Genomic DNA, 24,693 nt, shown 5'->3' on the forward strand with positions numbered 1-24,693 from the left:
GATCACGCGTTGCACAGATTGCAAAGTGTCACGCCCCGAACCCAACACCCGGGTCGGATACGTGATGGCCGCACACTCCTTAGAGCAAGCCCTAAAGAATATGCAAGGCCAAAATAAATCATTACAACCTTAACATCCATAACAATTAATTTCAACAATAATTCATAAAATCTTGCATAGGTACAAATTAAATTTCTTCAGTTCTCTGATCAGGTACTATAACACTTTATCTATCCATCTGCTCACCCATAAATCTAAGCCATAGCCAATCATGAACATCCTGTATCTCTGAAAAGAAAAGAAAGATGAAGGGGTGTGAGCTTTACAGCCCAGTAAGAATTCCCATATCACACTGATATAGTAATATAGTCTGAAAATAAAGAATAGCAATAAAATATAAAATCTCATGTTCAATGTCCAGAGTAATGTAAACATTCATAAATTTTCTATCTTGTTAAAATAGATGCATCATCATATGTTAACAGGTGAAACCCCTTTTATTCAACAATTATTTCATGTCTTATCTTTCATTTCTCCTTTCATAATCACATGATTTTTAACCTTTTTCTTTCTGGTTCTGGACTATCCAATACTATACCTCAGTCATCATCCGGATCGAATTCACTTAAAAAGTCTTTCAAGACTGTCCCAGGATGAGCTCCTGGCCGGCTGTCCCACGTACCAAAGCCCGTGAGAGGCTGTCCCAGGCATAAGCTCCTGGCGGGCTGTCCCAGGCATGAGCTCCTGGCCGGCTGATCCACCTGTAAGCCAGTGGGGGCTGTCCCAGGCATAAGCTCATGGCGGGCTGTTCCACATGACAAGGCTAGTCCATACCATATATCTCTTTCTTTTCATTTAATCATTATGTTTGATTTCATCAATCAATTCTGTCTTGCATTATGATCAATTCAGATATGTCATATCCATATAATCATGCCATCAATCTCTGATACATATATATTGACATAACATACTCATGCTCAAAATCAAATAACAGTATCTCAGGTATAATAAATTCATCGATCTCAAATCCGACGATGCAAAACCAACGATGCAAGACCAACAGTAAAATAACATATATATAATAGTGATCATGTACAGGGATTCTTACCTTTACCGGTGACTGATCCAAACACAGAAATCAATATTCTTCTTTGATTTATGAATTTCTTTAACAAAATATTCCACTCGATATCATGTGCAGACAATCATCTCTTCATAACCCTGATCAATATAAAAATCACATATATTGAGAAAATTACCGATAATTGATCCTAATACACAGATCGAGGATCTCTCTTAGGATTAACCAAAATTAGGATTTATCTAAGTATCTGGATCTTCCACTGATCCATAAGACTTCTAGAGAGAGAAAATTCATGAAGAGAGAAAAAATTCTAGAGAGAGAAAGTAGAGAGAGAAAGTGGAGAGAGAAATCTTCATATCCTTCCGATGAGGCACTCATGATCGAGATCATCAGAGGTCCTATCAGGGTGACTCAATATGAATTAAGTGTTACAAATTTCGAATAGGATCAGACTGGAATCAGACCTACTGCATGAATTTCGGAGCAACCTCGGATCATCTTATTTTCATCTTCAAGTTTATTCTAGGGTTCATGATGAAATCAGAGAGGAAGAAAAGATCCTAGAGAGACAAAATCCGTAAAGAGAGAGAAAAGTCTAGAGAGAGAATCTAGAGAGAGAAAATGTAGAGAGAGAAGGTAGAGAGAGGAGAGAGAAAGGAGGGAAAAAGGAGAGAGAAAGGAGAGAGAGGAAAATTCTCTCCTTCTTTTTCTTCTTTTTATTTTATTTTATTTTATTTTTTATTCTTTTCTTTTCTTTTTCTTTTTCCTTTTTCTTTTCTTTTTTCTTTTTCCTTTTTCTTTTCTTTTTCTTTTCTTCTTCTTCTTCCTTTCTTCTTTTCTTCCCGCGGCCACCCTTGGCTGAAACAGGGGAAAGAAACAGAGGGTGGCTTGGGCTCCGACGGCTTGGCCGGAGATCCGACAACGACGGCCGACAACCGAGAGCAAGGAATCGCCGGCGGCAAGACTTGACCGGCGGGAGAAGAGGTTTCTAAAAAAAAATAGGGGACCGCCCCTTTTTCTTGAATTTCTCCGGTCATTGGCCGATCACCGGCGGCCATGACCTTCGGGAAACATAGGCACAGAGGTGGGGGTCCAAACCTAGGGTGCAGCACCATGGATAGCGGCGCTGGTGGCCGGAAAAGGGAGGGAAGAGTCCGGCCGAAACAGAGCAAAAATAGGGTCTCCTTTTCTTCTCGATTTCTGGCAAAATCGGCCCGCCGGCAGCGAAGTTTGGGGCCAGAGGAGAAAGGGAAAAGGGAGAGGAAGAAGGGGAGGGGCTTACCTTGCTCCGGCGGTTGAGAAGAGCTCTGACGAACCCCTTTTCTTCCTGTTCAAAGAACTTGCAGAAAATCTTGAAAAAAATCCCTCTAAACTCTTAATAATCTCTCAAAATCCCATGTTAAAGACCTAAAGGGAGGGGAAAGGGGGTTTTATAGAGGAGGAATCCGGTTTTTACTCGGATTCCCCACTCCTTTTCACGGTGGGAAGAAGACTCTCAACGGGAGTCTTCTTCCTCCCGATTCCTCTGTTTTTTTTTTTTTTTTTTTTTTTATCTGGGTCGTTACATTCTCCCCTCCTTAAAATAATTTCGTCCTCGAAATTAGGTTATGTCGTTTGAGATATCTATTTCAAAGTATACATTCTTCATGTCATTCTCAAGCTTACGATAATGTCATATATATTATTTATTTTTCATGATCTTATTATAACAAAAATTATTTGAAATCTCAAACTCATCCCTTCTTATTGATTTCTCAACTTTTTGAAGAACTGTAACATTTTGGACTTGTATTAATATACTACCATTATTTGTCTAATACATTTCACTCGAAATTTATAATTATCTCAGACTATTTATGATAGAAAAATAAATAAAGGTCAAACATCGGGCACTCTTCACAATCATTAATTTCTTTCTTCTCTTGACCTTCCAATAATTTTATATGTAGACTCTCATCTTAAGAAAAATCTCAATCTTCTATATTAGTTCGAGTAACAATATTAAATTTTAAAAAAAATATGAGATCTATGTCAGGACATTCTAAGTTTGAACTGATAACAGAACTATCAAGCTGTTAATAAACTTGAGATATCTAAGATTTTTTGGCATTATCTACAATGAAGCAACCTACTGACAAAAATTATCAAGCTATGATCAGATTAGATCAAAATTTATAGCATCCTTTCATTATCAATAAAATCCTTCCTTATTTGCAACTAATGTATTCCATCATAACTTTTGATTTAAAGAATTAATATTTCTAATCAATTCAGTCCATCACGCTTTTGCTGCGCACTCTGATCTCAACTTACCAAATTATATAAGTCTATCAAAGATAAAATATCCTTATATGTTAGATCAATCCAGGATAGATCCAACCTTCAAATTTCAGATAAAACTTAGGGCAAAATTTTTTAGTTTCTTCATCTTTACTACCTTTGGGCATAGTATATAAAAATTAAATCTTGATCTACTTCCTATATTTGAAATTATTGTATAAGTTTCATCACTCTTCAAGAATCCAACATATCTAGAATCAATTGGAGTTAACCTTAGATTTACCTTACAATCATTTAGATATATATATATATATATATATATATATATATATTTATTTATTTTTTTTTTAATTTAACAACAATATCAAAATACTTTTGATCCACTTAGAAAAGTAAACTTTTGACTTGAAATTCAATGCAACTTGAAAGATCAAGGAATCATATTCAGAATATGATATTTTGAGTAACCAAAAATTTCATCAAAATATGTATCTCACATTCTCATAATAAAAATTTAAGTATATTTTTTTTTATCTAAGATTGAGTTTCATATATGACCTCTTATAGGTTCAGTATTCAAAAATATTTCTCTCTCATATGATGTAATTTCTTCTTAGACCATACCCTAATTAACTCTCTTTGATAAGTCCAGAATTCATAATGCTTAGACAATTATCATCGAAATTTAAAAAAAAAATTATCATGATCTTCAATCATATAAGTTTTACATTCCAAAATCCTCTAGTGTACTCAACATAACTTATCAATACCTCCCACTTCATTCCAAGGTCAACTCTTTTCATACTTAGGTCAACCTTACCAATTGAAATCTAACATATAACTCGTCAATTCTATTATAGATATCATATGCCACTTATACATAAATTTTATCTTAATATCTATTTATTCGAAATCTAAATATTGAATCTTCTCTTTTATACCTATCATGTTCCTCATGATCATAACCTAAGTTCAGATATCACTAAAATTACAATTCTGAATAATTATAACCTTAAACTCAAATACCACTTAAATCATATTCTCAAATGATCATTACCTAAATTGTAATATCATTCTATTACATCCTTAATGATCATAATCTTAAACTCTGATATTATCAATCATACTCTATTGATTATAATCTCAAAGTTTTGATATCACTTATATGACAATCCCTAGTGATCTTAAACCTTCTGTCATATCCTAATCACTTGTATCATTGTCTCCAAATGAACATAACCTAAGCTCTAAGCTCAGATATCACTCTGTCACATCCTATTGATCTTACATAAAGTTTTGATATCACTTCATAATCTTAGTGATCTTAAACCTAAACTCTGATATTATTCCATCATATCCTATCACGTATATCATAATCTCTAATGATCATATCCTAAGCTCTGATACCATTCTATAATATTCTAATCACTTATATCATAATCCCTAATGATCATATCCTATGCTCTGATACCATTCTGTCACGCCCCGAACCCAACACCCGGGTCGGATACGTGATGGCCGCACACTCCTTAGAGCAAGCCCTAAAGAATATGCAAGGCCAAAATAAATCATTACAACCTTAACATCCATAACAATTAATTTCAACAATAATTCATAAAATCTTGCATAGGTACAAATTAAATTTCTTCAGTTCTCTGATCAGGTACTATAACACTTTATCTATCCATCTGCTCACCCATAAATCTAAGCCATAGCCAATCATGAATATCCTGTATCTCTGAAAAGAAAAGAAAGATGAAGGGGTGTGAGTTTTACAGCCCAGTAAGAATTCTCATATCACACTGATATGGTAATATAGTCTGAAAATAAAGAATAGCAATAAAATATAAAATCTCATGTTCAATGTCCAGAGTAATGTAAACATTCATAAATTTTCTATCTTGTTAAAATAGATGCATCATCATATGTTAACAGGTGAAACCCCTTTTATTCAACAATTATTTCATGTCTTATCTTTCATTTCTCCTTTCATAATCACATGATTTTTAACCTTTTCTTTCTGGTTCTGGACTATCCAATACTATACCTCAGTCATCATCCGGATCGAATTCACTTAAAAAGTCTTTCAAGACTGTCCCAGGATGAGCTCCTGGCCGGCTGTCCCACGTACCAAAGCCCATGAGAGGCTGTCCCAGGCATAAGCTCCTGGCGGGCTGTCCCAGGCATGAGCTCCTGGCCGGCTGATCCACCTGTAAGCCAGTGGGGGCTGTCCCAGGCATAAGCTCCTGGCGGGCTGTTCCACATGACAAGGCTAGTCCATACCATATATCTCTTTCTTTTCATTTAATCATTATGTGTTGATTTCATCAATCAATTCTGTCTTGCATTATGATCAATTCAGATATGTCATATCCATATAATCATGCCATCAATCTCTGATACATATATATTGACATAACATACTCATGCTCAAAATCAAATAACAGTATCTCAGGTATAATAAATTCATCGATCTCAAATCCGACGATGCAAAACCAACGATGCAAGACCAACAGTAAAATAACATATATATAATAGTGATCATGTACAGGGATTCTTACCTTTACCGGTGACTGATCCAAACACAGAAATCAATGTTCTTCTTTGATTTATGAATTTCTTTAACAAAATATTCCACTCGATATCATGTGCAGATAATCATCTCTTCATAACCCTGATCAATATAAAACTCACATATATTGAGAAAATTACCGATAATTGATCCTAATACACAGATCGAGGATCTCTCTTAGGATTAACCAAAATTAGGATTTATCTAAGTATCTGGATCTTCCACTGATCCATAAGACTTCTAGAGAGAGAAAATTCATGAAGAGAGAGAAAATTCTAGAGAGAGAAAGTAGAGAGAGAAAGTGGAGAGAGATCTTCATATCCTTCCGATGAGGTACTCATGATCGAGATCATCAGAGGTCCTATCAGGGTGACTCAATATGAATTAAGTGTTACAAATTTCGAATAGGATCAGACTGGAATCAGACCTACTGCATGAATTTCGGAGCAACCTCGGATCATCTTATTTTCATCTTCAAGTTTATTCTAGGGTTCATGATGAAATCAGAGAGGAAGAAAAGATCCTAGAGAGACAAAATCCGTAAAGAGAGAGAAAAGTCTAGAGAGAGAATCTAGAGAGAGAAAATGTAGAGAGAGAAGGTAGAGAGAGGAGAGAGAAAGGAGGGAAAAAGGAGAGAGAAAGGAGAGAGAGGAAAATTCTCTCCTTCTTTTTTTCTTTTTATTTTATTTTATTTTATTTTATTTTTATTCTTTTCTTTTCTTTTTCTTTTTCCTTTTTCTTTTCTTTTTTCTTTTTCCTTTTTCTTTTCTTTTTCTTTTCTTCTTCTTCTTCCTTTCTTCTTTTCTTCCCGCGGCCACCCTTGGCTGAAACAGGGGAAAGAAACAGAGGGTGGCTTGGGCTCCGACGGCTTGGCCGGAGATCCGACAACGACGACCGACAACCGAGAGCAAGGAATCGCCGGCGGCAAGACTTGACCGGCGGGAGAAGAGGTTTCTAAAAAAAAATAGGGGACCGCCCCTTTTTCTTGAATTTCTCCGGTTATTGGCCGATCACCGGCGGCCATGACCTTCGGGAAACATAGGCACAGAGGTGGGGGTCCAAACCTAGGGTGCAGCACCATGGATAGCGGCGCTGGTGGCCGGAAAAGGGAGGGAAGAGTCCGGCCGAAACAGAGCAAAAACAGGGTCTCCTTTTCTTCTCGATTTCTGGCAAAATCGGCCCGCCGGCAGCGAAGTTTGGGGCCAGAGGAGAAAGGGAAAAGGGAGAGGAAGAAGGGGAGGGGCTTACCTTGCTCCGGCGGTTGAGAAGAGCTCCGGCGAACCCTTTTCTTCCTGTTCAAAGAACTTGCAGAAAATCTTGAAAAAAATCCCTCTAAACTCTTAATAATCTCTCAAAATCCCATGTTAAAGACCTAAAGGGAGGGGAAAGGGGGTTTTATAGAGGAGGAATCCGGTTTTTACTCGGATTCCCCACTCCTTTTCACGGTGGGAAGAAGACTCTCAACGGGAGTCTTCTTCCTCCCGATTCCTCTGTTTTTTTTTTTTTTTTTTTTTTTTTTTTTTTATCTGGGTCGTTACACAAAGTACTCCAAACTTTTCATTCATCAGCCTGCACAGATCATAAAGTGGCCAATGCGCGATCCAACGATTGAAGTGATGAAAGAAGTTGAATCATTATTTCGCGCGAAGGATACAACCCGAATCCTACCGAGTCATTTGCAGTACCGCTGTGTTTATTTTGGGACAGCCTGTTGCTGTTTACTTCGGGTCAACCCAATGAACCTCTCCTTTTGTTGCTTAGACATTACCAGTTCCCGTTTTTCCTCTCAACTACATGCAATCAGTCCACAAAAGAATTTATAGAGCACAAGATATTAGCAAGTCCTTGCAATCCTTTCTTGGTCATTTTCTCTAATGGCTTCAGCAATATCCTACATCCTGTTCCTCTCCATCTTCTCATCAGCGTTTGCACTGGGAGCAGCTCAACCAAGGCAGTCCAACATAAGCTTGGACACCTCTCTCCATCCCACCGCCAACCCTACATCATGGCAGTCACCAAATGGACGTTTCGCCTTCGGATTCTACCCAGAAGGCACGGGCTTCTCCATTGGAATATGGCTGGTGGCATCTCCTGAAAACTCCACTGTTATATGGACAGCAGACCGAGATGATCCACCGGTGACCAAAGATGCTGTATTGAAGCTAACTAATGAAGGGCTCAAGCTCCTCCTCCAACACTCAGAAGGGAGGCTCATCTCCAACCTTTCCACAGGCAACGATGCTTCCTCTGCTTCCATGCTCGATTCCGGGAACTTCGTCATCTATGACTCTAACTTTAATGTCATATGGGAAACCTTTGACAATCCAACGGACACAATCATGGCAGGTCAAGAGCTGCACTCTGGATCTAAGCTCGTTTCCAGCGCATCAGAAACCAACCACTCGAGTGGGAAGTTTCAGCTCAGCATGCAGACTGATGGGAACCTCGTTCTATATCCTGTGGCATCACCAGATCGTCCAGAGGATTCTTACTATGCCTCCGGAACAGATGGAGATGGCTACCAGAGCTTAAATCTGGATGATAAAGGTTCGCTGTACCTGCTCAACGACAATGTCACATACAATCTAACAAGCGGCTACCATAGCGGGACAGCGCTGGTGCATCGTGCAACGCTTGGTGTCGATGGGATCTTCCGGTTATTATTGGAAGGATTAAGCTTAATTGGAAAAAATATCTAATTAAAGGACCAGGGATTTATTCCGTAGCATATTCTTGGTTATTCTTTGGCATATTCTTGTTATTCCCTATCTGTATTTGGTTCTACATATTTGTATTTATAGGTCTTTGTACACACTTTTGATTAAGAAAGAAGAAATAATATCTCCTTCTCTTTTTCATCATGGTATCAGAGCATCCGGGTTCTGATCCATTCTTTCTTCCTTCCCCTTCATAAAAAAAAAAAAAAAAAAAAAAAAAAAAAAAAAAATCCTTTTCCCTCCGCCCACCTCTGCCCTCTTCTTCATTATTTTTTTCCTCTCTTCACAGCAAAATTCCGGCCGAAAGTCACCATTCTTCCCGGTCGCCACCGCAGCCATCGCAGTCCTCCGTCTCACCGGCCGCCTCCGTCGAGCCACTTCTTCCCGTCGAAGCCCCTTCTTCCCGGTCGAAGCCCTCCGCCTCCGTCGAGCCACTTCTTCCCGTCGAGCCCCTTCTTCCCGGTCGAAGCCCTCTTTTTCTTCCCGGCCGAAACCCCTTCGCCGGCATCCACCGAGTCCATCCGAGCCTCTTCTTCCCGGCCGAAATCCTTTCAAAGCTTCCGCATCCACCGAGTCCATCCGCAGCCATCGCCACTGCAAACCTCTTCTTCCCGGCCGAAACCCCTTCCTCCACCTCCCGGCCAACCTCTTCCTCTTCCTCCTCGTCGTCTCCCACCTCTACTTTGGCATGCCCGGCCCCCTTCCTTCCCGGTCGAAACCCCTTCTCTGGTATCAAACCCGGCGTTGGCGACCTCTGCTTTGGTATCAAACCCTTCTCTGCTTTGGCGACCTCTGCTGCTTCCAAACCCGGCGTTGTGCATTCCTCTTCTTCCTCCTCCAGCCCCCGAAGGCGTCGCCGGTGACGGCAGCAATCCCGTGCTTCACGGGATACATAATCGGTAAAAGCCACATTTACCACAGCTTCCTTTTTTAACCCTTTATTCTATTTCATTTACAAAAAAAAAAAAAAAAAATGGAGAACTTTTATGCCTAGATACTTAAGAAGCCTGTATCTACAGTATGTCCGGTGATTCGTGTGTCTGGTGATTCATTGATAGTGTGTCAGTGAGGTTATTATTTTTGTTTGTATGGCCAATCCGATTACTATGCAAGATCTTGAAGGTCTGCTGGATCGGCTTATTACAGTTGCCACTCGATCAGGAGGTTCATCAAGAGATAGTGGATTGCTGAATGCTCTTCAAGTGGCTGTAAAACTTGATGGCCCAACGACATATTTACAATGGGAGAGGAGCACTCGTCTACTTGTACAAGGGCGAGGCTTGGAGGGATATCTCACCGGCACAAAGAAGAAACCTGTTAATAATGAGCAGGATATGGCCCAATGGAGAATGGAGAACTCTGTTGTTCTAGCATTTCTTCTAAATACCATGACATCAAATGTGGCAAGAAGTGTGCAACTGCTAGAGACTGCACAGGAAGTCTGGGAGACGGTGGCCCAAATGTTCTCACAAAAACAGAATTCTGCTCAAGCATTTGAGATCCGTTCTCAATTACATCAGCTTCGTCAGGGAGATTTATCTATTACTGAATATGCCACCGGGTTGAAACGTCTTTGGTCCGAAGCTGATCATTATAGAACTTTTGCTCCACAATGCTCCATCGATGTTGATGGATTTCAGAAATATTTAGAAGAAGAACGGGTCCAGGACTTTCTATATGGTCTGAATCCGGAATATGAATCTGTCAGAGTTCAGCTCCTCGCCAGAGATATTTTACCTAGTTTAGGTCAAGTTTTCTCTACTGTTTTAAGCGAGGAGACACGGCGACGAGTGACTTCTGACTCCAATAGTTCTATAAGATCAGCCCTTACCGTACAGCCACAGCAAGTAGGTGAGAAGGTATGTTTTCATTGTAAAAAGCCTGGGCACACTAAGGCATTTTGCTGGGATCTCCATGGCCGCCCAAATCAGCCTGGGCGTGGTAGTCGAGGCCGTGGTGGTCGTCGTAGTGGTGGAAGAACTGGAGGACAGAATCATGTTCGTGGATCTGCCCAAGCCAATCTCTCTGAAGAGACCGAGGGTGCTATACACAGCTTATCTACAGAGGAGTATCAGACCTTCCGACGAATGATGGAAAAGTATGAATCATCTTCTAACACCACACCTTCTACTCTGGAACAGTCTAGCCACCAGGACGAATATCGTGATTCTTCCCTTTTTGCACACTTAGGTACTTCATATAAGTCACATGCATTTACTTGTCTTCCCTTTTTGCACACTCAGGTACTTCATATAAGTCACATGCATTTACTTGTGAGACATCCAACTCCTGGGTAATAGACTCAGGAGCATCCAGTCACATGACAGGGGTACCTAATAGTTTTATTTCATATTCACCATGTTCAGGACATGATAAGGTCAGAATAGCTGATGGATCTTTTACCTCTATTTCAGGAAAAGGATCCATTGACTGTACTCCTAACTTAAGATTATCATCAGTATTGCATGTTCCATCCTTTCCTACAAATTTACTCTCTATCAGCTCTGTTACTAGAGATTTGAATTGCTCTGTCACTTTTTGGCCTTCACATTGTCTATTTCAGGAGCAGAAAACGGGGAAGATACTTGGGGGTGGTAGAATGCACAATGGACTCTATTATCTATCAACTGATGAGAAAAGTATGAGCTCTTCTTTGACGGGGTATGCATTGTCTGCTGAAAGTGCCACTTCAGAACTTATGTTACATCATCGTAGGCTAGGTCACATTCTTTTTTCTATTCTTAGTCGTTTATTTCCATCTTTATCAACTAAATGTAATAAAAATTTGTTAGTTTGTGATCATTGTGAATTGGCTAAACACACCAGAGCAGTATTTCCTATATCTGGAATTAGAAGTTCTCAACCTTTTGCTTTAATTCACTCTGATGTATGGGGACCATGTAGTATCAATACTCTCAAGGGCCATAGGTGGTTTGTTACCTTCATTGATTGTTTTAGTCGAGTAACTTGGGTCTATTTATTGAAGGACAAAACGGGAGTTTTAAACTATTTTAAAGAGTTTCATAAATTTGTAGGGACTCAGTTTGGTGTTGAAATTAAAATTTTACGTTCTGACAATGGCACAGAATACATTAATCAGGAGTTCCGTGCGTATCTTCAAACTCACGGAATTCTTCATCAAACCACTTGTGTTGATACTCCTGCTCAAAATGGAGTTGCCGAAAGAAAAAATCGGCACCTATTGGAAGTAGCCCGATCCTTACTTTTTACCATGCAAGTTCCTAAATTCTTGTGGGGTGAGGCTGTCTTGACCGCGGCTTACTTGATCAATCATATGCCTCTAAGAACTCTCGGGTTTAAGTCCCCCATACAATGTTTGAAAGGGTCTACTGATTATGTAGTCATTCCTAGGGTCTTTGGATGTGTTTGTTTTGCTCGTGATCATAGACCTTCAGTAGGAAAACTAGATCCATGAGCATTAAAATGTGTCTTTGTCGGTTACCCTGCTACTCATAAGGGATACAAGTGCTATTATCCTCCTGAGCGATGAATGCTTGTTACTATGGATGTTACTTTTCGAGAAACTGAAGCTTATTATGGAAGTCGTCTATCTGATAATAAGACACCAGAATTATTTCTTCCGGGTGACTTTCTATACACACCAAATTCTGGTGCCCAGGGGGAGTATCCTAGTATTGAGAATAATGTTCAGAGGGAGCCTAGTATTGAAGAGTCCAGTGTGCATTCACCACCAATTGCCCAGGTATCTCCACCGCTTGAAGCTTCTTCTCTAGAGTCTCCTAATGGTAACAATATTTCTACTACTTCTTCCATTTCTAATCTTGATATTCCTATTGCAAAACGGAAGGGTACTCGCTCAATTGTTCCTCCTGCTCGTTACCGTTATGATATCACTAATTATGTTTCATATAAGAATGTGTCTCCATCTTATCAAAGCTTTATAGCTGCATTAGACTCTGTCTGTATTCCTAGTACCTGGCAAAAGGCTATGGCAGAACCTAAGTGGAAGGAAGCAATGTTAGAAGAGATGACTGCTTTATCCAAAAATCAGACGTGGGATCTAGTCACTCTGCCAGTTGGGAAGCATCCTGTAGGGTGTAAATGGGTGTACACTATAAAGCAGACTCCAGAAGGCAAGGTGGAAAGATACAAAGCTCGGCTAGTAGCAAAGGGATACACTCAAATATATGGTGTAGACTATGATGAAACCTTTGCTCCAGTGGCCAAGATGAACTCTGTTCGAACACTTATATCATGTGCTGCTAATTTTGGTTGGGAATTACATCAGTTAGATGTAAAGAATGCATTTCTTCATGGAAATCTTCAGGAGGAAGTATACATGCAGATACCACCAGGATTTGAGACTAGAGCAACAGTTGGAAAAGTCTGTAAGCTAAAGCGCTCACTTTATGTTCTTAAACAGTCTCCTCGAACCTGGTTTGATCGATTCAGTCGGACTGTAAAAGGAATGGGATATAGACAGAGTAATGCAGATGATACTCTATTCTATAGACATCTCAAGGGAAAGAAAACTATACTGTTGGTTTATGTTGATGATATTGTAATAACAGGAGATGACCATCATGAGATTAAACAACTCAAAGGAAAACTAAAGCAAGCATTTGAAGTAAAAGATCTGGGTCCACTAAGATATTTTTTGGGCATAGAAGTTGGACGATCATCCAAAGGTATTTTTCTGTCACAACGAAAGTATGTACTAGATTTGCTTTCTGAGACTGGGATGTTGGGGTGTAAACCTGCTACTACTCCAATAAATCAGAATCATCGAACAGTGACAGATGGTGGAACTCCTGTTGATCGAGAAAGGTATCAACGGTTAGTTGGAAGGCTGATATATCTTTCACATACAAGACCCGACATAGCCTATGCTGTCAGTGTCATCAGTCAATACATGCATGATCCACGAGAATCACACATGGAGAGAGCTTTCAGAGTATTACGCTATCTGAAAGGATGTCCTGGTCGTGGTTTGTTGTTCTCCCAACACAATACATTCCAGGTTGAGGGATTTACTAATGCAGATTGGGCTGGATCATTGGATGATAGGCGATCTACTTCGGGGTATTGTACATATGTAGGGGGTAATTTAGTTACCTGGAGAAGCAAGAAACAGTCAGTGGTGGCTAGATCATCAGCAGAAGCTGAATATAGAGCAATGGCTCTAGGCATATGTGAACTTCTTTGGCTTCAGAAACTGCTTCAGGAATTACAACTTCTAAACAAATTTCCTCTTCGGTTATATTGTGACAACAAAGCAGCGATTGAGATTGTAAGCAATCCGATACAGCATGATCGTACCAAACACATCGAGATTGACCGTCATTTTATCAAAGAAAAGATTAATCAGGGCCAGATCTGCATTACCTATATTCGGTCCTCTGATCAGGTGGCAGACATTCTAACCAAAGGGCTTAGCTCATTGTCCTTTTCTGGATTGACTGACAAGATGGGGCTTCGAGATATCTTCGCCTCATCTTGAGGGGGAGTATTGGAAGGATTAAGCTTAATTGGAAAAAATATCTAATTAAAGGACCAGGGATTTATTCCGTAGCATATTCTTGGTTATTCTTTGGCATATTCTTGTTATTCCCTATCTGTATTTGGGTCTACATATTTGTATTTATAGGTCTTTGTACACACTTTTGATTAAGAAAGAAGAAATAATATCTCCTCCTCTTTTTCATCAGTTATATTCTCACGATCTCGAGTTAAATACAGAACAGGTATTGAAGAAATTCCCAGACGTCACAGATCCGTGTGCGGTCAAGGGAACCTGTGGTGTGAACAGCTACTGCACTTCCGCAAATGGACAAGTGGTATGCTCTTGTTTGCGTGGTTTCGATTATCTTGATGCAAACAGGACATCGAACGGATGCAGGAGGAACTTCACGGCCTCTGGTTGCTACTCGAACAATGATAACACGACATACATGTCCACTCTGGACAACGTAGCATGGATGGATGGTTCCTATGCTGATTCACTGTCTGTAACAAGCGATGAAGCTTGCAGTGATGCATGTTTGAGTGATTGTAAATGTGATGCCGCTCTGTTTAAACACAATACGTGCAGCAAACAGGTGTTACCATTGAGATATGGGATCAGAGATGACTCCACCACGACATTCATCAAGCTGGCTAACATAAGCGCTGGAGGATGGCCTGTAATTAATAGCCGTCCAGAAAGCCCTTCTGCAGCTCCCGTTGTTATTATCAGGCGAAAGTTCAGCGTTAAGATTTCGATTGTGTCAGCGGCTATTATTGCTTGTATAATTTCTTCCTTGGCTACTTTAATTTTCTTCTTTTATAGGTATCGAGCTGGAAGGTACGGAAGGTTGTGGAGAAATAAAGAACCAGCTCTGGTGGACGAAATAGCACCCAGACCTTTTTCCTACCATGAGTTGAGGGAAGCGACCGATGGTTTCAAGGAAGAGCTAGGTAAGGGAGCCTTTGGAACTGTCTTTAAGGGGACCTTGCCTCGTGGTCAAAGAGTAATAGCTGTAAAAAAACTTGAGAAGGTGGTGGATGAGGGAGAAAGAGAGTTCCGAACAGAGATGAGGACAATTGGAAGAACTCACCACAAGAACTTGGTAAGACTGCTTGGCTTCTGTGATGAAGGTACTAACAGGCTCTTAGTCTATGAATACATGAGCAACGGATCGCTTGCAGACCTCATCTTTAAGGCTGACGGACACCCAGGTTGGGACGAGCGGGTAAGGATTGCGTTAGATATCGCTAGAGGGATCCATTATCTGCATGAGGAATGTGAAACTCGTATCATACATTGTGACATAAAACCTCAAAACATACTGATGGATGATAATTGGACGGCAAAGATATCAGATTTTGGGTTAGCAAAGTTGTTGATGCCAAGTCAGACCAGAACATTTACGGGCATTAGAGGGACAAGGGGTTACCTTGCACCAGAATGGCACAAGAATGCGCCGACAACGGTGAAGGCAGATGTCTACAGCTTTGGCATTGTATTGCTCGAAATCGTATGCTGCAGGAAAAATATGGAATTGGAAGCTGAAGAAGATGCAATCATGCTTCTGGACTGGGTCTATAACTGCTTTATGGATGGAGAGTTGGAGAAGCTCGTGCCTGATGAAGTAGATATGACAGAGTTGAATAGGCTTGTCAAACTGGGGCTCTGCTGCACTCACTCAGAACCGGGTTCTCGGCCTAGTATGAAGAATGTGATGATGATGCTGGAAGGGAATGCAGACATATCCGTTCCCCCACCGCCTGGATTTAGTTCCTGATCTGCAAGTGTCGTCAAACCTGTCTAAAGTCCCACCTGATAGCTAGCTATGGTGCTCTCTCCATGTCACGCCCCGAACCCAACACCCGGGTCGGATACGTGATGGCCGCACACTCCTTAGAGCAACCCTAAAGAATATGCAAGGCCAAAAATAAATATTACAACCTTAACATCCATAACAATTAATTTCAACAATAATTCATAAAATTTTGTATAGGTACAAATTAAATTTCTTCAGTTCTCTGATCAGGTACTATAACACTCTATCTATCCATCTGCTCACCCATAAATCTAAACATGGCCAATCATGAACATCCTGTATCTCTGAAAAGAAAAGAAAGATGAAGGGGTGTGAGCTTTACAGCCCAGTAAGAATTCCCATATCACACTGATATAGTAATATAGTCTGAAAATAAAGAATAGCAATAAAATATAAAATCTCATGTTCAATGTCCAGAATAATGCAAACATTCATAAATTTGCTGTCTTGTCAAAATAGATGCATCATCATATGTTAACAGGTGAAACACTTTTGTTCAACAATTGTTTCATGCCTTATCTTTCATTTCTCTTTTCATAATCACATGACTTTTAACATTTTCTTTCTGGCTCTGGACTATCCAAGTCTATACCTCAGTCATCATCCGGATCGAATCCACTTTAAAAAGTCTTTCAAGACTGTCCCAGGATGAGCTCCTGGCCGGCTGTCCCACGTACCAAAGCCCGTGAGAGGCTGTCCCAGGCATAAGCTCCTGGCGGGCTGTCCCAGGCATGAGCTCCTGGCCGGCTGATCCACCTGTAAGCCAGTGGGGGCTGTCCCAGGCATAAGCTCCTGGCGGGCTGTCCCAGGCATAAGCTCCTGGCCGGCTGTTCCACATGACAAGAGTAGTCCATACCATATATCTCTTTCTTTTCATTTAATCATTATGTGTTGATTTCATCAATCAATTTTTGTTATGATCAATTCAGATATGTCATATCCATATAATCATGCCATCAATCTCTGATACGTATATATTAACATAACATACTCATGCTCAAAATCAAATAACAGTATCTCAGATATAATAAATTCATCGATCTCAAATCCGACAACGCAAAACCAATAATGCAAGACTAACAGTAAAATAGCATATATATAATAGTGATCATGTATAGGGATTCTTACCTTTATCGGTGACTGATTCAAGTACAAAAATCAATGTTCTTCTTTGATTTATGAATTTCTCTAACAAGATATTCCACTCGATATCATATGCAGACAATCATCTCTTCATAACCTGATCAATATAAAAATCACATATATGGAGAAAATTACCGATAATTGATCCTAATACACAAATCGAGGACCTTTCTCAGGATTAATCAAAATTAGGATTTATCTAAGTATCTAGATCCTCCACTGATCCATAAGACTTCTAGAGAGAGAAAATCCATGAAGAGAGAGAAAATTTTAGAGAGAGAAAGTAGAGAGAGAAAGTGGAGAGAGAAAGTGGAGAGAGAAACCTTCGTATCCTTCCGATGAGGCACTCATGATCGAGATCATCAGAGGTCCTATCAGGGTGACTCAATATGAATCAAGTGTTACAAATTTCGAATAGGATCAGCTGGGATCAGATCTATCGCACGAATTTCGGAGCAATCTCAAATCATCTTATTTTCATCTTCAAGTTTATTCTAGGGTTCATGATGCAATCAGAGAGGAAGAGAGAGAAAAGTCTAGAGAGAAAATCTAGAGAGAGAAAATGTAGAGAGAGAAGGTAGAGAGAGGAGAGAGAGAAAATTTTTCTCTCTTCTTCTTCTTCTTATTTTATTTTATTTTATTTTTATTTTTATTTTCTTTTTCTTTTTCTTTTTCCTTTTTCTTTTCTTTTTCTTTTTCCTTTTTTTTTCTTTTCTTTTTCTTTTTCCTTTTTCTTTTCTTTTCTTTTCTTCTTCCTCTTCTTCCTTCTTCTTTTCTTCCCGCGGCCTCCCTTGGCTGAAACAGGGGAGGACCGTGAGGTCCCCCCCCGCGGTGGCTCGGGCTCCGGCGGCTTGACCGGAGATCCGGCAACGACGGCGATGGGCAATGAACGGCCGGTGGCAAGGTTCGGCCGGCGAGAATCAAAAAGAGATCGGAAAACAGGGGATTTCTTGTTCATGGATTTTCCGACGAAGACGGTGGCCGGCGGCGAGGCTTTGGGCCAGAGGAGAAAGGGAAGAGGGAGAGGAAGAAGGGGAGGGGCTCACCTCGAGCTCCGGCAGCCGAGAAGAACTCCGGCAATCTTTTTTCTTTTCCATCTAAGAACCCGCGGATCCTCTTGAAAAAAAATCCCTCAATTTCTTAAAAATCTCTCAAAATCCCGTGATAAAGACCTAAAGGGAGGGGAAAGGGGGTTTTATAGAGGAGGAATCCGGTTTTTACTCGGATTCCTCTCTCCTTTTCACGGTGGGAAGAAGACTCTCAACGGGAGTCTTCTTCCTCCCGATTCCTCTGTTTTCTCTTTTTTTTTTTTTTATGTGGGCTGTGGCTGATTCTGGGCCGGGATGTTACATTCTCCCCCCTTCAAATAATTTCGTCCTCGAAATTAAGTTATGTTGTTGAGACATATTTCAAAGTATACATTCTTCATATCATTCTCAAGCTTACAATAATGTCTTTTATTTCTTATGATCTTGTTATAACAAAAATTATTTGAAATCTCAAACTCATCCCTTCTTATTGATTTTTAACTTTTTGAAGAACTGTAACATTTTGGACTTGTATTAATATACCACCATTATTTGTCTAATATATTTCACTCGAAATTCATAATTATCTCAGACTACCCTTGATAGAAAGTAAATAAAGAAAGGTCGAACATTGGACACTCTTTCACGATTATCGATTTCTTTCTTCTCTTGACCTTTCAATAAATTTTATATGTAGACTCTCATCTTAAGAAAAATCTCAATCTTCTATATCAGTTCGAGTAATAATATTAGATTTTAAAAAAAATATGAGATCTATGTCAGGACATTCTAAGTTTGAACTAATATCAGAACTATCAAGCTGTTAATAAACTTGAGATATCTAAGATTTCTTGGCATTATCTACAATGAAGCAACCTACTAACAAAAATTATCTGACTATGATCAGATTAAAAATTATTCTTTATTAACAACTAATGTATTCCATAATATCTTCAGAATCAAAGAATTAATATTTCTAATCAATTTAACCCACCATGCTTTTGCTGCGCACTTTGATCTTAATTTATCAATTTATATAATTATATCAAAGATAAAAATATCTTTATATGTTAGATCAATCCAGAATAGATCCAACCTTCAAATTTCAGATAAAACTTAGGGCAAAATTTTAAGTTTTTTATCTTTACTACCTTCGGGTATAGCATATAAAAATTAAATCTTGATCTACTTCCTATATTTAAAATTATTGTATAAGTTTCATCACTCTTCAAGAATCCAACATATCTAGAATTAATTGGAGTTAACTTTAGATTTACCTTACAATCATTTAGATAATTTCTAAATCAAACTTTCTTTTTAAAAGAATTAATTCTAACTTGACAAATTAGAAGAACTCAAGCCAACATCTTTATAAATAGAATTAACTTGATTATTTCTTATAGAGCTCTCTTCATCATAACCCTTAATATTAATCGATAAATCCATAAAAATCTTATCCCTTGTATAAGTCATTCAAAATTTAACACTAGCAAGATATCTTATTTCAATTCAGAAATCCGAACTCTGACTTGAATAATTAATACACTTCACCATCTTCAACAATCACAAGAAAAATTAAAAAAAATCTATCCAAAAATAGTAATACAATTATTAAAGATTTCATCATAACCTGTGTATCATATTCTGACAAAATAATTTTTTTTTTTTAAATTTAACAACAATATCAAAATACTTTTGATCCACTTAGAAAAGTAAACTTTTGACTTGAAATTCAATACAACTTGAAAGATCAAGGAATCATATTCAAAATATGATATTTTGAGTAACCAAAGATTTCACCAAAATGTGTATCTCATATTCTCATAATAAAATTCAAGTATATTTTTCATTTAAAATTGAGTTTCATATATGATCCTCTTATAGGTTCAGTGTTCAAAAATATTTCTCTCTCATATGATAAATTTCTTCTTAGACCATACCCTAATTAACTTTTTTTGATAAATCCAAAATTCATAACGCATCAGACAATTATCAACGAAATTAGAAAAGTATCATGATCTTCAATCATATAAGTTTAACATTCCAAAATCATCTAGTATACTCAACAAAACTTATCAATACCTCCCACTTCATTCCAAGGTCAACTCTTTTCATACTTAGGTCAACCTTACCATTGAAATCTAAGATATAACTCGTCAATTCTATTATAGATATCATATGCCACTTATACATAAATTTTATCTTAATATCTATTGATTCAAAATCTAAATATTGAATCTTCTCTTTTATATCTATCATGTTCCTCATGATCATAACCTAAGTTCAGATATCACTAAAATTATAATTCTGAATAATTATAACTTTAAACTCAAATACCACATAAATCATATTTTCTGATGATCATAACCTAAACTATAATATCATTCTATTACATCCTTAATGATTATAACCTTAAACTCTGATATTATCTATCATACTTTATTGATTATAATCCAAAATTTTGATATCATTTATATGACAATCCCTAGTGACCTTAAACCTGAGCTCTAGTACTGTTCTATCATATTCTCTGATATCACTTGGTCACATCCTATTGATCATGCATAAAGTTTTGATATCACTTCATAATCCCTAGTGACTTAAACTTAAGCTCTAATATCATTTTATCAAATCCGAATCACTTATATCATAATCTCCAATGATCATAACCTAAGCTCTGATACCATTCTGTCACGCCCCGAACCCAACACCCGGGTCGGATACGTGATGGCCGCACACTCCTTAGAGTAAGCCCTAAAGAATATGCAAGGCCAAAAATAAATATTACAACCTTAACATCCATAACAATTAATTTCAACAATAATTCATAAAATTTTGTATAGGTACAAATTAAATTTCTTCAGTTCTCTGATCAGGTACTATAACACTCTATCTATCCATCTGCTCACCCATAAATCTAAACCATGGCCAATCATGAACATCCTGTATCTTTGAAAAGAAAAGAAAGATGAAGGGGTGTGAGCTTTACAGCCCAGTAAGAATTCCCATATCACACTGATATAGTAATATAGTCTGAAAATAAAGAATAGCAATAAAATATAAAATCTCATGTTCAATGTCCAGAATAATGCAAACATTCATAAATTTGCTGTCTTGTCAAAATAGATGCATCATCATATGTTAACAGGTGAAACACTTTTGTTCAACAATTGTTTCATGCCTTATCTTTCATTTCTCTTTTCATAATCACATGACTTTTAACATTTTCTTTCTGGCTCTGGACTATCCAAGTCTATACCTCAGTCATCATCCGGATCGAATCCACTTTAAAAAGTCTTTCAAGACTGTCCCAGGATGAGCTCCTGGCCGGCTGTCCCACGTACCAAAGCCCGTGAGAGGCTGTCCCAGGCATAAGCTCCTGGCGGGCTGTCCCAGGCATGAGCTCCTGGCCGGCTGATCCACCTGTAAGCCAGTGGGGGCTGTCCCAGGCATAAGCTCCTGGCGGGCTGTCCCAGGCATAAGCTCCTGGCCGGCTGTTCCACATGACAAGAGTAGTCCATACCATATATCTCTTTCTTTTCATTTAATCATTATGTGTTGATTTCATCAATCAATTTTTCTTGCATTATAATCAATTCAGATATGTCATATCCATATAATCATGCCATCAATCTCTGATACGTATATATTAACATAACATACTCATGCTCAAAATCAAATAACAGTATCTCAGATATAATAAATTCATCGATCTCAAATCCGACAACGCAAAACCAATAATGCAAGACCAACAGTAAAATAGCATATATATAATAGTGATCATGTATAGGGATTCTTACCTTTACCGGTGACTGATCCAAGTACAAAAATCAATGTTCTTCTTTGATTTATGAATTTCTCTAACAAGATATTCCACTCGATATCATATGCAGACAATCATCTCTTCATAACCCGATCAATATAAAAATCACATATATGGAGAAAATTACCGATAATTGATCCTAATACACAAATCGAGGACCTTTCTTAGGATTAATCAAAATTAGGACTTATCTAAGTATCTAGATCCTCCACTGATCCATAAGACTTTTAGAGAGAGAAAATCCATGAAGAGAGAGAAAATTTTTGAGAGAGAAAGTAGAGAGAGAAAGTGGAGAGAGAAACCTTCGTATCCTTTCGATGAGGCACTCATGATCGAGATCATCAGAGGTCCTATCAGGGTGACTCAATATGAATCAAGTGTTACAAATTTCGAATAGGATCAGTTGGGATCAGATCTATCGCACGAATTTCGGAGCAATCTCAAATCATCTTATTTTCATCTTCAAGTTTATTCTAGGGTTCATGATGCAATCAGAGAGGAAGAGAGAGAAAAGTCTAGAGAGAAAATCTAGAGAGAGAAAATGTAGAGAGAGAAGGTAGAGAGAGGAGAGAGAGAAAATTTTTTCTCTTCTTCTTCTTTTTATTTTATTTTATTTTATTTTTATTTTTATTTTATTTTTCTTTTTCTTTTTCCTTTTTCTTTTCTTTTTCTTTTTCCTTTTTTTTTCTTTTCTTTTTCTTTTTCCTTTTTCTTTTCTTTTCTTTTCTTCTTCCTCTTCTTCCTTCTTCTTTTCTTCCCGCGGCCTCCCTTGGCTGAAACAGGGGAGGACCGTGAGGTCCCCCCCCGCGGTGGCTCGGGCTCCGGCGGCTTGACCGGAGATCCGGCAACGATGGCGATGGGCAATGAACGGCCGGTGGCAAGGTTCGGCCGGCGAGAATCAAAAAGAGATCGGAAAACAGGGGATTTCTTGTTCATGGATTTTCCGGCGAAGACGGTGGCCGGCGGTGAGGCTTTGGGCCAGAGGAGAAAGGGAAGAGGGAGAGGAAGAAGGGGAGGGGCTCACCTCGAGCTCCGGCAGCGAGAAGAACTCCGGCAATCTTTTTTCTTTTCCATCTAAGAACCCGCGGATCCTCTTGAAAAAAAATCCCTCAATTTCTTAAAAATCTCTCAAAATCCCGTGATAAAGACCTAAAGGGAGGGGAAAGGGGGTTTTATAGAGGAGGAATCCGGTTTTTACTCGGATTCCTCTCTCCTTTTCACGGTGGGAAGAAGACTCTCAACGGGAGTCTTCTTCCTCCCGATTCCTCTGTTTTCTCTTTTTTTTTTTTTATGTGGGCTGTGGCTGATTCTGGGCCGGGGTGTTACACTCCATTCAAAAAAGATGGGTATATATGGTGATTTCCATTTCGAATAAAACAAGATTCACTCTTTGCATTTTTAAGCAACTGTATTTTTGATTATATATGTTTTTGAATTTGAGAACCTAATGATGCAGTATGCAAACTTTGTATTTGTAATAACCATCTTACTTTATGTCAAAGATGAGTAGCCGTTTCCATGTAAGCATCTTTCAAGCATTTTACAATTTTACTCTTTTCTTGCGATACTTTCTCATCAACTTAAGCCAACTTCAAGTGAGAGATACATTCGGATATCCACAAGAAAACAATGTCATAGTAAGAATGTGAAAAGACAGGCAGGATGCAACATTAAAAAAGAAAGATAAGTAGGGTAATCATTGAGAGAATTAACTAAAGGCAACCAGGGAGAGACTCATACAATTTTTGAGCATTTCTTGGTTCACTTTCTGGATTATCCTGTTCAGCTAGGGTGCTAGTGTGCCTTATGATGAATTTGATCTGCCAGGTTACGATCAGTGTGTATTATATTTGCATTAAACAGGTCTATGTGGTTTTCACCTCCACATGTAGTTGTTGCAGAGCTCAAAGGGATTAATCATGTGGTTTTACGCTGCATATGGACCATTTTTGCCCGCATGGATATCTGTATGAAAAAATAATTTGGTATTTTATTTTTGTCACGTCCCGAACCCAACATCCGGGTCGGATACATGATGGCCGCACACTCCTTAGAGCAAGCCCTAAAGAATATGCAAGGCCAAAATAAATCATTACAATCTTAACATCCATAACAATTAATTTTAACGATAATTCGTAAAACCTTGCATAATTACAAATTAATTTTTTTCAATCCTCTGATCAGGTACTATGACACTCTATCTATCCATCTGCTCACCCATAAATCTAAGCCATAGCCAATCATGAACGTCTTGTAACTTTGAGAAAAAAAAAGAAAGATGAAGAGGTGTGAGCTTTACAGCCCAGTAAGAATACCCATATCACACTGATATAATAATATAATCTAAAAATAAAGATAAATAATAAAATATAAAATTGATGTTCAATATTCAGAATAATGTAAATATCCATTAATTTTCTGTCTTATTAAAATAGATGCATCATCATATGTTAACAGGTGAACACTTTTATTCAACAATTATTTCATGTCTTATCTTTCATTTCTCTTTTCATAATCACATAATTTTTAACATTTTCTTTCTGGCTCTGGACTAACCAAGTCTATACCTCAGTCATCATCCGGATCGAATCCACTTAAAAAGCCTTTCAAGGCTGTCCCAGGATGAGCTTCTGGCCGGCTGTCCCATGTACGAAAGCCCATGAGAGGTTGTCCCAGGCATAAGCTCCTGGCAGGCTATCCCAGGCATGAGCTCCTGGCCGGCTGATCCACCTGTAAGCC

At 38.6% G+C, this 24,693-nt stretch overlaps 1 protein-coding gene across 1 annotated transcript; it reads left to right on the forward strand.

Annotated features, from left to right (window-relative positions):
• The first annotated feature begins 7,813 nt into the window (after positions 1-7,813).
• Positions 7,814-15,921, forward strand: LOC140853360 (G-type lectin S-receptor-like serine/threonine-protein kinase LECRK4). Its single transcript, XM_073247891.1, has 3 exons — positions 7,814-8,595; position 9,715; positions 14,347-15,921. The coding sequence occupies exons 1-3, from the start codon at positions 7,814-7,816 to the stop codon at positions 15,919-15,921; spliced, it is 2,358 nt and encodes a 785-aa protein (XP_073103992.1).
• Positions 15,922-24,693: the final 8,772 nt, after the last annotated feature.

The sequence above is a fragment of the Elaeis guineensis genome, chromosome 13 (assembly GCF_000442705.2).
Source record: "Elaeis guineensis isolate ETL-2024a chromosome 13, EG11, whole genome shotgun sequence".
Lineage (NCBI taxonomy): Eukaryota > Viridiplantae > Streptophyta > Magnoliopsida > Arecales > Arecaceae > Elaeis > Elaeis guineensis.